This window comes from Stegostoma tigrinum, chromosome 15 (assembly GCF_030684315.1).
Source record: "Stegostoma tigrinum isolate sSteTig4 chromosome 15, sSteTig4.hap1, whole genome shotgun sequence".
Classification (NCBI taxonomy): domain Eukaryota; kingdom Metazoa; phylum Chordata; class Chondrichthyes; order Orectolobiformes; family Stegostomatidae; genus Stegostoma; species Stegostoma tigrinum.
The window spans coordinates 24,641,564-24,658,932 of NC_081368.1; the positions used below are offsets into that span (position 1 = coordinate 24,641,564).

Below are 17,369 nucleotides of genomic sequence, written 5' to 3' on the forward strand. Positions count from 1 at the left end.
CATTTCTACCCCTTCTTTGGGGACCATCTTCAAATAAAAACCAAGATTTTCAAGTTGACAGCTCGATCTTTAAGAAGGCTGATAAAGGCTAATGAATACTATAGGTATAGCCATTCCCAAACCCAGTGAACAGGAGTCCATTAGCACAAACCTGTTTTGCTTTGGATAGTACTGAAAACAGTTTAAAAAAAGACTTGTTGTTTAAAGGGACAATTTTACAGTTTTGGATTTGTATGGTTATTTGATCTCAAAGCCAATATCTAACCCGTGATTTATCTCACCAGAATTCTCCATCATTCTTAATGTCGGTACCAATTTTTTTACGTTCCTTTTTGCTAACCTTCCGCCATTCCTTTGAACTAGAAAAAAGAAAAAGTGTTTATGAATTTCAATGGCATTAAATTTTCTATCAGAACTACTGCTCACATCATCTTACAGTTTCATCAAAATTTGATGACTGAATAACTTCTCTGGCCCAGCTAATCTGGAGAAAGATTCTAATGTTCACAGAATATAGACAAATGTTAATCCAGAAAAGAAAAAGGATCATGGAATGCTCCTGAAACTTCTATATATACCTTCTGAAAGCAATGGGGAGATGACAAGGCAAAGTTGCTACATGTAGGAATTCTAGGGAGAGGAAGCATAGTAACTGAAAATGGTGGTAATGTTTGGTGAAGCAATTAATTAGGGAACAAAAATTACGCCAATGCTACCAAAATGGAAGGTCTGTGCAGAGATGCAGAAGGGGAGATTGCTGAATTAGATTAGATTATGGGAATGGAGGGAAATGAAGGCAAGACAAATATGTTTAAGTCCATGTGCTCTGGTATGGGTTACGATGATGCGGTGAGGTGGTGGGGGGTGGTGTGGAAGCAGAACTTGAAATGGAAAGAGTGAATAAATTATATTTTGCCTTGTAGAGATTGATACAGAGAGTTCTGAGGAAACCACACTTGACATATTAAAAACAAGTTATGTGACTTTCTAAATACAGGAAAGAAAATCCAAGAGTGGGGAATAATTGGTTAGAAGAAACAAGGTCTGAAGCACTGTACACATTTCAGCCAGATTTGACAATGGGCAGTTAAACATTGCGTGCCTGATATGGGCAGGCTTTTGCTGGGAGTTGAGGGAGCAAAGGTGAGTGTTATGTCTAGGAAAATAGTCCGGATAGTGAAAAAGCGAATATTTTACTAGATTGAGGACATTAGGGGAAATAGATGTGGAGTGATCGACTAGACCCACAATAAAATACTATGGTGAAAGTTTGATTAGCTTATAGGTATTTTTTAACAGAAGGGTGATGTAAGGAAGAAAGTGAATGATGGCATGAAGGTGAAATAAGACATTCTGTTGATGGAATAGATGTAGAAGAGGAAACAAGGGTCAGGTCTAAACACATGCAGCACGATTCTGCACAATTTTCCTTTCCTGAGTTAGGGATGTTGATGGATTTCGGGTGAATTTTCTGAAGCAGAAGTGTGATAGCATCAGTTTTACTGGTGAAAGTTTCCAGGTCTCAAGCAGGTAGAGAGAAGTGAGCAAGATAATGTGATCTTTTATCAGAGTGGCGACGGGAGTTGGCGAGGTTTCTGGGTGCTGTCGCAAAGAGTGACATTTAAATGACGATGATGATGAGATGTGCAGCACTAGGATATATATTCCAGTAGTGGCCAAACAGACCTGATAAGAAAAGCCAAACAATGGCTGGCTGTTTCAAATGAAACTATGAAGAGAGCAATGTCACCAAAGGTGGTTTATGTGAGATAGGCTATGGGGGTAATAATGTAGTTGATGGTACTGTCTTGTCCAAAAGGATAGTGATCCACATATTTATAGACAGATGATTTTCATTATATTTGGTTGTTAATTTCATAAAAAGAAGCAATGGATTTTTTTCTCTGGGTCTGATCTCTCAACACTTTGTTATATCATTGTTTCCAATTTGTACTGTGCTGAAGTAATTTTGGTTTAAACACCAGAAAAGTAGTCTTTATACATGGTTTGTTAAGTTTCTGCACATTGATTTGAAGGAGAGAAAATTAATCCAAAAGAAGGTATGAGGTGAAATGATCTCTTGCAACTTGCATAAAGAAAGCTCACTGCACAAATGCTTCAGCTGTTATACTTCATTTGTGGATCTGCACTAGATTATTACTTACTTATCACTCCATGGGCCCAACCATTCGACTTTACCCCAAGGATTCCTCAATTTGATCATGGGCAATTTATCTGCTGTGTTACCCAGTTGAACTTTCTGCACTTTTGTCACTGAATATGAATGATCAATCTTCAATCCTTGTAACTTGCTCACATCCAGGCTGCTGCCAGGTTTCAACTGCAGAAATACAATAGAGCTGTGTTCTTTACAATTTGGCTGGAAGACCACATCTCAGTCATTCAAATAGTAATCGTGTAATGGCTCTTGCAGCTTCAAAATTTAAAATCAGTGTTGGGAGCCAAATGTAATACATTTTAAACATAAAATAAACAAATATCGTTACAGTGAAGCGTTACATTTTTGGGGCTTGTCTATGTTTCTTATTTGCAATGGTTTTGTTGCTGAATTTTATTTATCTCAAGTTTCTTGATCTAGGAAAGCATTCTCAGGAAGTCAAACAAAAGAGCTTTCAGAAAGTTGCTTTAGTTACTGAGTCTATCCTGACCCTACAAATCTTGTCAAAGCTGACAGAGCACCACCACAGAGATTCTTATTAACAAATTTACTGAACAGAAACATTTTACTAGTGATATTTACATATTCACAGTAGACATAATTTCTCACATTTAAATGTAAGTCCATAATTTGAAGCAAAAGTTGTGTGCGCAGAATTCTTTTCTTTCTGTAGCCTTTCGAAACTTGTGAGCTGATTGGTTTGATGTCCTAAGAGATGCTCCCATATGCGTCCTGCACATGGGCTAAATTAAAATTCCAGTCAACCCAAAGGATTGAACTATTTCCCCTTATACACAGGGGGTCGCTGATTTGCAAGTGTTCAACTTAACAAACACTTGTACTTTCGAACACAATCCCATACAGGGGTGTATTTTTAAAGTTCCAACAGGCAGACATTCCTGTACATACAAACAATTATTTGATAATGTCTGGCATTGTGTTCTAACTTGTGTACAAATCGATTTGCAAAGAGACTCCAGTACACAACCCAGACACTACCTGTGTATACTCTAGAGTCATAGGCTTAAATAAGTTAGCTAAAAGTAAAAATAAGTATTAAAGCTTAGTCAAGAAAATCACAGTATATTTTTGTCATTTTTTAGCCTCTCCCTCAAAACAATATCGAAATTTTCTGGAATTGAAATAATCGCGCTATATATATGTTACACTGAGGATATGATAATAACTGAAGTTGGCCATTAAAATTCTTGTGATTGAATTCAGGGGATGCCTCTAATATACTTTCTACAACTGGTGATTTGCCAATCATACTTTCATAAATTTGATATCAACACACCGCAGACCAACTTTTTTTACTCAGTCACGAATCCTTTTTTCTGCAGAACGGTTATACCACAGTTCCATAACAACAAATCTCCGCTAAACCAGATCACTAGCAGAAATACAAATGACTTATACAAATGCTCTTCACAGTAACATGACTGAATCTGGCATTTGCTTAGTATAGGTGGTGGAGAAGGCAGACCTATTTGCGACTGTTGTTAAAACAAAGCCTGGTGTTATTCAAACTTGCTCAATTCAACTTCAGAATCCTATTGGAAAATGGATGCTTCTGGTAAACTACTTAAAGAATTCTTTTTAAAATGTGATTGGTTTTTGTATTTTTTTAATATGTTCAAAAATTGTTGGTGCATTTCTTTCCAATGTCTATTGCGTGGTGTTTGCATAAAAAGGTATTATGTCCTCATATTAACTTACAGCAGGATGAGTGTGTGGTCCTTTTTCAGTGAGAGGAATGTCTACTTTATTACTAGACTGAGAAGCCCAAGAGTCTAATTTAATTTAGGCTAGGAGGAAATACTTTTGTGTTGAGTTTTTTTTTGGTCTCATTTCTCTGTGGCAACGTACTGGGTTCCTTAATGGTGTTACAAGGCCAAATATGTTTATATCAGGCCAGAAATTTTGTGAATACAGTGCAAATATTTGTTTCCAAAACTAAAACATAAATTTCTGCAAAAGTTCAGTAGATCTGGCAGCACCTGTGGAGAGAAATCGAAGTTAATGTTTTGAATCCAATAACCCTTAGATACCCTTCGATTCCAAATATTTGTTTGTTGATTATGACAGAGACTGTGCGTTTTTTATTCTAAATTACAACAAGATATACAAGACTAGTCGTTGAAAAATACAGCAGCAAATCATTTTCATTAATGTTTTATCTGAAAATCAAGGCTTCCTGATCAGACAATTGAGTCTAAACAGTAGAACTAAGAAATCTATTGGGAGAGTCCCTGGTGCTGTTATGGAGATTAATATTGAATTCTAAGGAGAAGCACTATTAGAATTTTGAAAACAAATTTTCCCTATCTTTGACAAACTTGAACACTTTTAATGCAATACAATATAATTTATGTTTTTGTGTGTGCAAGCTTCCACCTAAGATCTCAAAACATTCCAAAGTTATGCAATCTAAATCTCCAGAAAACCTACATCCCAGAGTATTTAAGAAAGTGACCTGCAAATATTGCACTTGTGGTAAACTTTCAAAATTCTATAAAGTCTAGAACAGTTCCTGGATTTGAGGGTAGCCATAAAAAAATCAGTTCTGAGGAAGGGTCTCTGGACCCAAAAGGTTAACTCTTTTTTCCTTCACAGATGCTCCCTGTCCTGCTGAGCTTTTCCAGCAATTTCATTTTTGTTTCTAATTTACAGCATCTGCAGTTCTTTTGGTTTTTAATTATAGAACGGTTGGTTGGTATAACATAGACATTAGGGAAAATGCTAAAGTCTATTATAAAAGATTTAAGAGCAGAATGCTAGGAAAACAGTGACAGGAGTGGATTGAGTCAGTGTAGATGCACAAAGGGAAAATCACGCTTGACAAATCTATTGGAATGTTCTGAGGACGTAACCAGTACAGTTGAGAAGAGGGAGACAGTGGATGTGATTTACTTAGCCTTTGAGAAGGCATTCAGTAAGATCCCACATAAGAAATTAACATTTAAAATTGAAGTGCATGGTATTGAGGGTAGTGTGCTGAGACGCATCAAGAACTGGTTGGCAGTCAGGAAACACAGATTAGGAATAAACAGATCTTTTTCTGAGTTGCACACAGTGACCAGTGGGATACTACAGAGATCAATGTTGAACCTCAGCTATTCACAATATATTGTAATGATTTAGATGAGGGAACCAAATGTAATATATCCATATTTGCAGATGACACAGCTGAGTGTGAGGATGAACTGTGAAAAAGATGCAGAAATACTTCAGTATGATTTGGACAAGTTGATGCAGTAGGGAGTTTAATGAGGATAAATGTGAAGTTATCCGAATGGAAATTGATTGGGAAAGAGGGTAGTACAATGAGATCTGGGTGTTCTTCTATGCCTGTCACTGAAAGTAAGCATGCGGATGCAACAGGGCAGTGAAAAAGGCAAATGGTATTTTGGCCTTCATAGCAATAGGACTTAAGCACAGCTTAAGATTTCTTGCTGCAATTGTACAAGGCATTGTTGAGACCGCAACTGGAGTAATATGGGCAGTTTTGGTCTCCTTATCTAAGGAAGAATATTCTGGCTATGGAGGAAGTGCAACAAAGATTTAACAAACTAACCCCTGGTTTGGTAGGACTGACATATGCAGAGAGGCTAGAGCACTAAGATAATAAAATGTGAGGCTGGATGAACACAGCAGGCCAAGCAGCATCTCAGGAGCACAAAACCCTATCGCTTTTGTGCTCCTGAGATGCTGCTAGGCCTGCTGTGTTCATCCAGCCTCACATTTTATTATCTTGGATTCTCCAGCATCTGCAGTTCCCATTATCTCTGAGGCTAGAGGACTATACTCCCTGGAGTTTGGAAGATTAAGTGGGGATTCACATAGAAACCTATAAAGGACTAACAGGACTAGATTAAATGCAGGCAGCATGTTCCTTATGACCAGGCAGTCCAGAACCAGGGGGTCATCATCTAAGCATATTGGATCAGCCGTTCAGGCCGGAGGCAAGGACCATGCTGAGCCTGTGGAATTCTCTGGCACAGCAACTGGGTGATGCCAAAATATTGAAGGTTTTCACGGAGTTAGATATAGTTCTTAGGGCTAAAGAGATCCAAAGGTATTGGGAGAAATTGGGAACATGGTCATCAGCTGGATGTACAGCCATGATCATATTGAATGACAGATCAGGCTTGAAAGGCTGAATGGCCTACTTCTGCTCTTGTTTTGTATGTTCCTATGTTTCAGAGCCCTCATTCATGATTCAAGCTCAGAAGAATATTCCTTTCAGCATTTCTTGAGGTTTCTGTTGTAGTAGGGAATATAAATTTCACACTCTCGCTTACCATTTAAATGTACTGTTTCTGAATTATGGCATACAGAACCATTATTAGCATTGTCCTAGCTGCAGATGGTACTCCATGGGGAAGCCATTAGTTTATCCAGTGCTACTTCCAGTCATTGATATTATTAAAGAATGGCATGCAAAACTAAGTAAGTGAATTTCTTCCCCCGTGTTCTTTTTGGAACACTTTAGAGTTAAAATTTCCTGTACTTTTCCTCAATAATGCATCTTGATTCAAATTTAGAATTACTTCACCAGTGATTTTGACAGGTCTCTGTCAGTTCCACAAATATCCCAGTGATCTTTTTGAGTGGCAGTGATCATTTTAGCGTCAATGCTACTGACACATGTCCACAGGAAGCAAGCATCCATATATTCAGTAAATGAAGGAAAACTTTATCACAATAGATGAAAACCAGTTAGAATTCTTGTTTTGGAGCTGAAATGTGACTCCAAACCTCTCTTCGACAATATTCAGTGGGATAATGTGTCCATTTATTCATAGGAAGAGGTATAATGGGGAGACATACATGGATAGAACAGCTGATTAGCCCTCCTCTGTTGTGAACTTTCACCAGTTTCTCAAACAGCTTCTGCCTTTGGACACTGTCTTTTCTGTTTTTGACCTCATGCAGATCTATGGTTTCTGCAACTGAGCCAGTGAAATCAACGATTGCATCACCCGTGTTGCCTCCATCCAGGGCTTCATAACATCCTGCCAGCCTGAAAGTAAAACAAAACACAATGCATGTCACAGATAATAGAGATAATGGGAACTGCAGATGCTGGAGATTCCAAGATAATAAAATGTGAGGCTGGATGAACACAGCAGGCCAAGCAGCATCTCAGGAGCACAAAAGCTGACGTTTCGGGCCTAGACCCTTCATCAGAGAGGCATCTAGGCCCGAAACGTCAGCTTTTGTGCTCCTGAGATGCTGCTTGGCCTGCTGTGTTCATCCAGCCTCACATTTTATTATCTTACAATGCATGTCACATCAACCTACTACATGCTGCTTTTGTAGAGACCAGGGATCAACACTTAAATAATTAAACTCAGCATCAACTATACCATACAAAAACTGAGAGAACTACAGATGCTGTAAATCAGAAACTAAAACAGAAATTGCTGAAAAAACCCTGGCAGAATCTGTGGAGACAACTCAGAGTTCATGTTTGGGTCGAGTGACCCTTCCTCAGAACTGATGGTAGTTAGGAAAATGTTGGTTTACACGCAGAAGATAGGATGGGGGATGGGGTTAAGGAGGAAACAAAAGTTGTGTATAGAGCCCAGCGGACAGACAAAGGAGTGAATAATGATCTCGTTAGGATGGTGAATAGCTTTTATTGGGGAACTGTTCATGGTTAACAATGGGCTGTATGTAATAGCAGACTATGTGATAACAAGACCTGATATGTGGGGTTTGAGATAAGGATATGGGAGAACTCGAGCCCTAAAGTGTTGAACTCGATATTGAGACCAGAAGATTGCAGGGTCCCCAAGTGAAAAATGAGGTGCTGTTCCTCCAGCTTGCACTGAGCTTCACCTGAGCACTGCAGCAAGCCTGAGGCAGAGATGTTAGCCAGTGAACATGGTGGTGTGTTGATGTGATATATCGAGTTTTGAGAAGATTTGTAGCTCAGGTTGAGGTTCTGGATGTGAGTTTGCTCGCTGAGCTGGAAGGTTAGTTTTCAGATGTTTCGTCACCATTCTAAGTAACATCATCAGTGAGCCTCCGACGAAGCGCTGGTGTTATGTCCCGCTTTCTATTTATCTGGTTAGGTTTTGTTGGGTTAGTGATGTCATTTCCTGCGTTGGTGATGTCATTTCCTGTTCTTTTTCTCAGGGGATGGTAGATTGGCTCCAAATCAACGTGTTTGTTGATGGAGTTCCGGTTGGAATGCCGTGCTTCTAGGAATTCTCATGCGTGTCTCTGTTTGGCTTGTCCTAGGATGGATGTGTTGTCCCAATCAAAGTGGTGTCCTTCTTTGAACCACTTTGATTGGGACAACACATCCATCCTAGGACAAGCCAAACAGAGACATGCATGAGAATTCCTAGAAGCATGGCATTCCAACTGGAACTCCATCAACAAACACCTTGATTTGGAGCCAATCTACCATCCCCTGAAAAAAAAAGAACAGGAAATGACATCACCAACCCAAGGAAACCTAATCAGATAAATAGAAAGCGGGACATAACACCAGCGCTTCGTCGGAGGCTCACCAATGATGTTACCTAGAATGGTGATGAAACATCTGAAAACGAACCTTCCAGCTCAGTGATGTGATATATATCAAATATACCTTCCTACCTTTTATCAATTCCAGCCTCCTCCCTGACCTTAAATGAATATTTTTGGTGCTGCTTCCATCCCAGTTAGTGAGATAGCCAAACTGTAGTGCTGGATGATGCCAAAGATAATGCCTGTATCTCTTTCTGACCACCCCGTCATTCCAACCCTTAGCACTATCTGATGCATTTTTATCTACTTTAACAATCCCCTAGGGACCCGACTCCACTCCCCCAAGAAGGGAATTTGCACCTCTCTAAGGTCACTCAATCCATTCTTCATGTGTCCAGGGGCAATTTCCAAAAGGTGACATCACCTCTCTCATTTGAATGGCCAACTATCAAATTGCCAAACTGTGCCTATATGAGGCCCATGCCACTCCAAACCTGTCTTCATTATCTGGACCCTTGTTATAAAGTTATAAATATGACCAATTTATGTTCAATAGGCAGGATTTAAGGTACCTTGCAAAAGCCCAGGGTTCCATATAAATAAGTGACCCAAAGTACGTGATTGGTACTTGGAGCAAGTACGCTGCAAATTGTTCTAGATTTCTATGCATTTCTGTACGTCACACATTTCTATAATCTTACTTTGCATATGCCTTCTCTAGGAGTGCACTCCAGAACTCCTCTTTTGAACTAGAGTGACAATATAGGAGCTTCTTATTCATTGTTGGAAGACGATCGTCGACCACAACGTCGATCCACTCGGCAAAGCGCCAAAATCGGAAGTGGAAAATACCAGCGTAATCATTTGGCTTTTTTGGGTTCCAGTCCTGCTTTTTCCAGTCTGGAATTACCTGCAAACAACAACAGGTAATGAGGCAATAAAGGCCTCAGGAAGAGGATTAGTCTGTGCAACAGCACTTCAATAAGCTAATTCATCTATAAGACTAAGTATTTGAGGAAAGAATGATAGAGTAGGCTAGATTCTCCTTTGCAATCAAGTCACTTTCCAGTACTTGTCGTGCAGAGGTAGTGTCTTTGAGCCAGGAAGCCTGCGTTCAAGTCACATCTGCTCCAAAGTGTATGCTAACACATCCGAGCAGGTTGATTGGAAAAGCTTTGAAACAGGACAGTGGGATATGTGAGTTTGACCCACTGCCATCTTGTCAAACCAACATCAATCTCTTTCCACATGTAAGTGCAAGTGAGAGTGTGGGAGGATGTAGATCACTACAAGAGCTTCCTGGCATCTTTCTCTGCTATAATCACTTCCTCAGGCTTCAATGACAAAGGTAGCTATGATGGTGATCTCTTCAGCACTGAGAGTTTAACAGCCAAGGACTGATCAGCTCTTTGTTGGCAACAGGATTCCTGGCAAGCAGGCACCAGCTTTGTATAAAAGTGTCTCTAAGCACAGTAAGCGAATAAGCACTGAGGTAGCGTTTGAAGAAGGACAGCGTTTAATAACTCATTTGAATATATTTGAAATATGACCAGAATTGCACCAAGACACACTCAGTACTAAAAATGAGATATCGGAGGAGAGGGTGCACTAAGAAAAATGACAGGCATGGGGAATTAATAATTTAAAACAAATGATTGTGTCATCTGACAGAAAGCTCATCGTCGTATGCAAACACTACCAAAAACATAGATAAACTGTTAACTGAATGCAGCTTTTGATGCAAAATCTGTCAAAATTAGAACATTGGAAATTTATCTTTTTTTTAATAAAAGCATTACCAATGGCTTTTACATGAAGGATTGTGGTTAGTTGTAACAATTCTGCTTAATTACACTGCCAAAGTATCTAATTATGTTGAAAATTTGCATTGACAGTTTTACTACTGGGTAATAGATTTAATGGTCTCGCTACTGAAAAATGTATAGAATTGTGATGCCTCAAATTAGTTAGAACAAATAGTTATTTGGTCATACAGAACATGAGGATTACTGAAAAAAGATACATTTTGTTCCTCATCTCTTCGGAAATTAAGAACAGAAGTAAGCTATTCAGTCCCTAAGCCTGTTCCAATATTCAATGAGATCATGGCTAATCTGTGGTCAAATTCCATGTCTTAGCCTTTGGCCCATATCCCAATTCAAGAGGAAAATTAACATTTATACTGCATGAGAGGAGACTGCTGACCTTTGGTGAGTTGTTTCTGATTGACAGAGGTGCTGGCATGTAGAATATATTTATTAATACTGATTTGCCATTAATAACCAGGTTTTGTTTCAACTTTTAACACAGGCAGGTTGACTTTGATTGGGGCATTGTACTGAGAAATGAATCAGCAAATGGCTGTTAATTTTCAACAAAACAGGTTTGTTTAAAATAAGTGCCGTGCTTATACATGTTCTTTTTGTCTGAAAATAACTGTTCCCCATGTATTCATATATATAGCTTTCAGTGCACAACTGTGACTCACAAGAAGCCTGACTGATGATTCTAAATTGGTTGTCAGTGTGATTCCTTGCACCATAAGACCCTAAGACATAGGAGCAGAAATTAAGCCATTTGGCCCTTCGAGTCTGCTCCACCGTTCAATCATAGCTGGTAAATTCCTCAACTCCATTCTCCTGCTCTCTCCCTGTAACCCTTGATAATCAAGAACCTATCTATCTCAGTCTAAAATGTACTCAATGACCAGGCCTCCACAGCCTACTGTGGCAGTGAATACCAAAGATTCACCACTCTCTGGCTGAATAAGTTTCTCCTTATCTCTGTCTTAAAAGGTCTACCCTTTACTCTAAGACTGTGCCCCCTGGTCCTAGTCATTCCTACCAATGGAAGCATCTTCCCAACATCCACTCTGTCCAGTCCATTCAGTATTCTGTAAGTTTCAATTAGATGCCCCTCTCATCCTTCTAAATGCCAATGAGTATCATCTCAGAGACCTCAAATGTTCCTCACATGTTAAGTTTTCCATTCCTGGGACCATTCTCGTGAACCTCCTCTGAACCCGCTCCAGGGCCAGTATATCCTTCCTGAAATATGGGGCCCAAAACTGCACACAATATTCATAATATTCCTGCACATTCAGGGTTGATTGACAAATGTTGCCCAATTGCTGGATCACACGTAATGATGGTCAGAATTGGTTCAGTGAATTTAGCAGAACTATCAGAATCAGCTCCAATGAAGTAAGAAAAACAAGCATGTTATAAAGGCACACCTGCTGGGGTCAACAGTTTAAATCAGGTCCAGACACAAGAACTGATGAAATTGACGCAGCCTCACCTTTTGCCACAGGCCGTCCCTCAGAGCTAAACAGGAGCAAGCAGCCACAAACCAGCAATTGCCCAACTGTCCTTGATTCAGATCGTGTGAACTGATTCCATTAACAAATAGGCGAGGAGATTCACACAGCTCCTAGGGAAAATGTTTTAAAACAGAAAATTAATCTTTAAAATGCACAAATTTCATTAGCTTTTACAGCTGTGTTCATGGTTCTTTGTTAAAATAATTGAATTAATTATGAGTGATTCATAATGAGATCCCTCAACCTCCCATAGAAAAGGCCTGAAAGTGAAACTGGGTGGGGAGTCGGGATGGGAAAAATGATTGGTTATACGGATGCTATGTCAAGGATTTTGAGTTTGGGAGAGGATCAGTTACTTTTTAAAAAAGGGCTCAACTATGGCCCAAGGGAAAAAATATGAAATTAAACTATTTCACAGCTTATGTAAACTACTGTTGAAGTTGAGATGGATTTCACATGCATTTGCTGAGTATGTTTTGATGAGATAGCAGCGCAGGCTGCCACTTTGCCACATTTACTTCAGCTGATGCCAACAATGCAGGGGATGTAAGGGCAGCCTGCCCATCATATTTAAATTAATAAGTAAGGGTCAATAAAGCTAGTTAGAAATTGATTTGACCCCAACATTACTCAGACATATAATATAGCATATTTCTAGGTCCAGATATTAAAATTAGATGATGAAATTTTAAAACCTATAACCTATAGTTTATCACTATTGTGACATCTCCCCACTATTAGAAAGGAAAGCAAACAAGCTTGTTCCGTTTTTTGCTGTGAGTGTTCCATTAAAAGATTGGAATTAAACAGATACATCCACATTCACGCTCTTCCTCCAAATCTGGCTTCAGTTGATTTTAGTTACATGCAGATGCATAGAAGTACACTATATGAAGGCTGGTTTACAATGGTAGACAGTAGGAGCGTAGTGTTAGAGATGGGTGTCTTGATAAATGCTTCTGATATAAGCTAGCTCAATATAGAGTTGATATTAAGGCCGGACCTTTTAGCTTGTGTGGGGAAAGTTTGATTAACAACTAAAATGGGTACTTTTGAAAGGTTGAGAAATTGAGACTGGCAACAGTCTGTGGTCACCTTGTGAAAGCAGAAGGAGTATTCTTGCTTCTTCTAGTTGCATGAAAGTATAACTTTGAATGAGCCTGCTTGTGAAGCCTTCGGTGGTCTCTCTTAGGAATTTTTATTTAGGCCCCTCAAGAACACATTTAGGCTGAACAGCTCAACCCAATTGTATCTGAATTTGGCACTCTGTAAAACAGACCTTCATACTCTCGTCTCCCATGAAGCATGGCATGATGTGTTGAAGGTATTACAGACTTGATAGCAAGAAGTTGGACTGGTTTGTGAGAATTCCTTCTGGGACAAACAAATTCTCATGTACAATATGAACACAAGGCCTTTCAGCTCAGATGAGGAGTACTACCAACTGAGAATTCTGGCCCCATAAAATTTGGTACTCGACTCTTACATTAACATAGTGCACTTAAAGTAAATTATCCTGGTATGCCAGATAAACAGCACACCCATTTACAAGTGTTAGAGAAACCAGGGGCATGACTGGATGGCCATTTATAACTAATGCACACTGGACTGGCATGAGTTGAGTTATACACTGTGTGCGGTTTTGATCCCAATTTTTAGGAAAGGATACATTGGCATTGGATTCAGTTCAACATTAATTCCTGTGATGAATGGGTTAACTTCTCAGGAATGACAAGATAAATTAGGTCTTTATTAATTAGCATCATGTTGAAACATGCACAATTTTCAGGCTGATTGACAGAGGTTAAGAACATGTTTCCACTAGTGGGAGAACCTCAGATGAAGGGGATGTGGTTACAAAATAAGGGGGCACTCATTTCCAACTGAAGATAGTGAATGTCTGGAATTCACTACCCCAGGGAACTGTGGAGGTTAGATCAATGAAATTATTTAAGTTGGAGATGGATAGGTTTTTTGAAATAATAAGGAAGTTGACAGCTATGCTGAGCTGGCAAAAAAAAGGAGGAGCGATAGTCTGAGGGCAGTTCAGCCATGATCTTGTTGAAAGACTAGGTAGACTTGAAAGTATGTTTGGGGTACTATACACTTAATGGTAAGGTCCTAGGGAGTGTTGCTGAACAAACAGACCTTGGACAACAGGTTCATAGTTCCTTGAGAGTGGAGTCCCAAGTAGACAGGATAGTGAAGAAGGCATTTGGTATTCTTGCCTTTATTGGTCAGTGCATCGAGTATAGGAGTTTGGAGGTTATGCTGCTGGACATTGGTTAGGCCACTACTGGAATACTGTGTGCAATTCTGATCTCCCTCCTTAGGAAGGATATTGTAAAATGTGAAAGGGTTCAGAAAAGATTTACAAGGATGTTTCCAGGGTTGGAGGTTTTAGCTATGGGGAGAAGCTGAATAGTCTAGGGCTATTTCCCCTGGAGGGTTGGAGGCTGAGGGGTGACTTTGTCGAAGCTTTGTAAAATCATTCTGGGAATGGATAGAGTAAATAGACAAGGTCTTTTCCCCAGAATGGGATTGCAAACCTAGACAGCATAGGTTTAAGGTGAGTAGGGAAAGATTTAAAAGGCCCTAAGTGGAACATTTTCATGCAGAGCGTGGTGCATACACGGAATGAGCTGCCAGAGGAAGTGATAGAGGCTGATACAATTACACCATTCAAGAGGCATCTGGATGGGTATAGAATAGGAAAGGTTTAGAGGGATAGGGGCCAAATGGGACTAGATTAATTTAGAATATCTGGTCAGCATAAATGAGTTGTACTGAAGGATCTGCTTCTGTGCTGTGTGCTTCTATGGCCATCAGCTTAAAGCTGGAAAATGGAATTACGTAGTCAGATCTTTGTTGACCAGCATGCAAACGATGGGCCAAATGCTCTCCTCCTAACTGTAAACAACTGAGATAGCCCCCTGTGGTTCAATGTAATATTGGGGAGTGCACACAGTGCTTAGCATGCCATTGTTCATAAATAACTACGCACTTTAAAAGTGTGAATATTTTTGAGCTTAGAAGTAAGATAATTGATACAGTTATCTTTACTATGCAGCTGGCATATCAGAACTCATTCTAAATGTATTAACTCTAGTGCAAATGATCTGTAAAGCAAGAGTTATAATGTAAGAATGAATAATGGTTCTCTCCACTGCCAATCAATTAGATTTGCTATCTTGCAAATTATAGCACACACAGTAATTACAGAACCTGGGGCCACATTTTGACATTAGACAAATTTCTCACTTCAAACACTTGGGAAAAAATACACAAAAAAATAAGTAATACTAGTTTCCATTTTTGCTGCTAAGCAGCTTCCTTCATGTTGCAGATGAAAGAAAGTAATTTTAATTTTATTGATGACACAAAGCTGGCTAGGGATGTTAAAATATGTAGCACAAATTGATAGGATTTAAAAGGATTTGAAATGGTCAGCATTTGATTGATCACCAAAAAAATTGCATGTTAAATTGGATAAATTTGCAAAGGAGGCACATCAGTACAGAATATCAACTCATTAGAAAACATAACAACTGAAACCTGAAGGAGGTGGAACAGTAAAAGTTTGAAGGATGTTTGTAGACCAGTCTTTGAAAATTCCTCTGTAATACAACAGGGTAATAAGGGGCTGAAAGGCCAGATTTCAGGAAGCACTGGCAGTAAGATACACCCCAGTAATATTAAATATATATAGACCATGTAGACCTAAGTGACTTTCCAGGCAAATGTATTGACCAAATTAGAATCAGACTAGAATTAACCAGATAGATCCCAGCTTTTACAGTAACAAAAACTGAATATGTTAGAGAAACTTAGCAGATTTGGCAGCATCCGTGCCCCAGATTTTACTGTTGCTTATTTTTCAGTTAATTGTTATCATAGAATACGAGTCTCACTGGCAAAACTAATATTAATCCCTGGAGGATTCAGGGCAATGGTGGGGCTGGGAGATAGCAAGAACTGCAGATGGTCGAGTCAGAATCAATGCAGTGTGGAGAAACAGGCAGCAGGTCAGGCAGCATCAGAGGAGAAGGAAAGTCGACATTTCGGGTTTATACCCTTCATCAGGTTAGCAGAGCTGTGTCAGACCTCTGAAAGAGCACTGTCCCCACATTTCAGAACGTGTCTGTTTTATTTTTTCCCATTTGCCCTTGAGAATGTGGTGGTGAGCAGTGGCTTTGATTTTCTGCAGCCCCTGGGTTTAGATATGTAACAACTTGTTATTGAGATGGAGTTAAAAGAATTTGACCCAGTAGGAACAGCAACATAATTCCAAGACTTGATGGTGTGTGGTTTCGAGAGGAACTGTCAGACGGAGGTATTCCCTTGCTCAAGGTTTTTGAGAAGATTTGGAGCTCGGGTTGTTTTTGCGTTTGTTGACTTGCTCGCTGAGTTGGTAAGTTTGTTTGCAGATGTTTTGTCACCATGCCAGGGAACGTAACCTATGTGCCTCTGGCGAAGTGTCGGTGTTATGTCCCGCTTGCTATTTGTGTGTCCCAGTCTGCTGGGGTGAGTGGCATCACTTCTGGATTTGTTTCTTAGTGGTTGGTATATGGGGTCCAGTTCTACAAGTTTGTGAGTTGAATTCTGGTTTGAGTGCCAGGCCTCCAGGAATTCTTGTGCGTGTCTTTGATAGGCCATCCGAGGATGGACATGTTGTCTCAGTCGAATTGGTGTCCCTCTGTGTCCATGTGAATTGAAATAAGTGATAGGTGGTCATGCCTCTTGGTAGCCAGCTGGTGCTCATGGATCTTATTACACCATATACTGATCATTAAGAAACAAATCCGGAGGCCAACCACCCAGCAAACCAAGATACATAAATAGCAAGCGGGAGAGAACACTGACACTTTACCAGAGGCGCACTGATGATGTTACCTGGCATGGTGACAAAACATCTGAAAACAAACTTACCAGCTCAGCGAGCAAGTCAACAACTGTATTCCCATGCCTCTAGAGTTCTGAAAAGGAGTCATACTGGAATTAAAATGTTAACTGTTTCATTCCCTATAGATCGTGTCAGAGTTTCTTCAGAACTTCCAATCTACTTTTCATCTCTAGTATTATGCTCTTATTTGAGTGTTTAATTCACTGCTACTTCTCTTTCAGGTATGCTCACCCTGAAATTCTAATCTACTCTCCAAGAATTCTGCAATAACCTTTCAGTTTTTCTCTTTCATTACCTTCAATCTCCCTATTAGAGTTTGATGAAGCGTTTGCCAAAACTCACTTTCACAGCCATATTTTGTTCCTCAGTGACTGTCTTACCTCATATGGATTCCAACTGAAGTTCAATTCTTCATGTTTTGAAGCTACCCAAGATTACAGGTATCCCCAAGACATGCAACACTCCTCAGATAGCTGTTC

General features: G+C 39.6%; 1 protein-coding gene across 1 annotated transcript in view; it reads right to left on the reverse strand.

Annotated features, from left to right (window-relative positions):
• LOC125458821 (calpain-5-like) overlaps window positions 1-17,369 on the reverse strand; it is a 122,761-nt gene that overhangs the window by 24,915 nt on the left and 80,477 nt on the right. The window contains exons 3-7 of the mRNA XM_048544526.2: window positions 11,966-12,097; window positions 9,367-9,575; window positions 7,013-7,205; window positions 2,166-2,341; window positions 282-359 (exon numbers count right to left, since the gene is read on the reverse strand). Coding sequence (XP_048400483.2) covers window positions 282-359; window positions 2,166-2,341; window positions 7,013-7,205; window positions 9,367-9,575; window positions 11,966-12,097 — 788 coding nt within the window. The remainder of the gene's footprint in view (window positions 1-281; window positions 360-2,165; window positions 2,342-7,012; window positions 7,206-9,366; window positions 9,576-11,965; window positions 12,098-17,369) is intronic.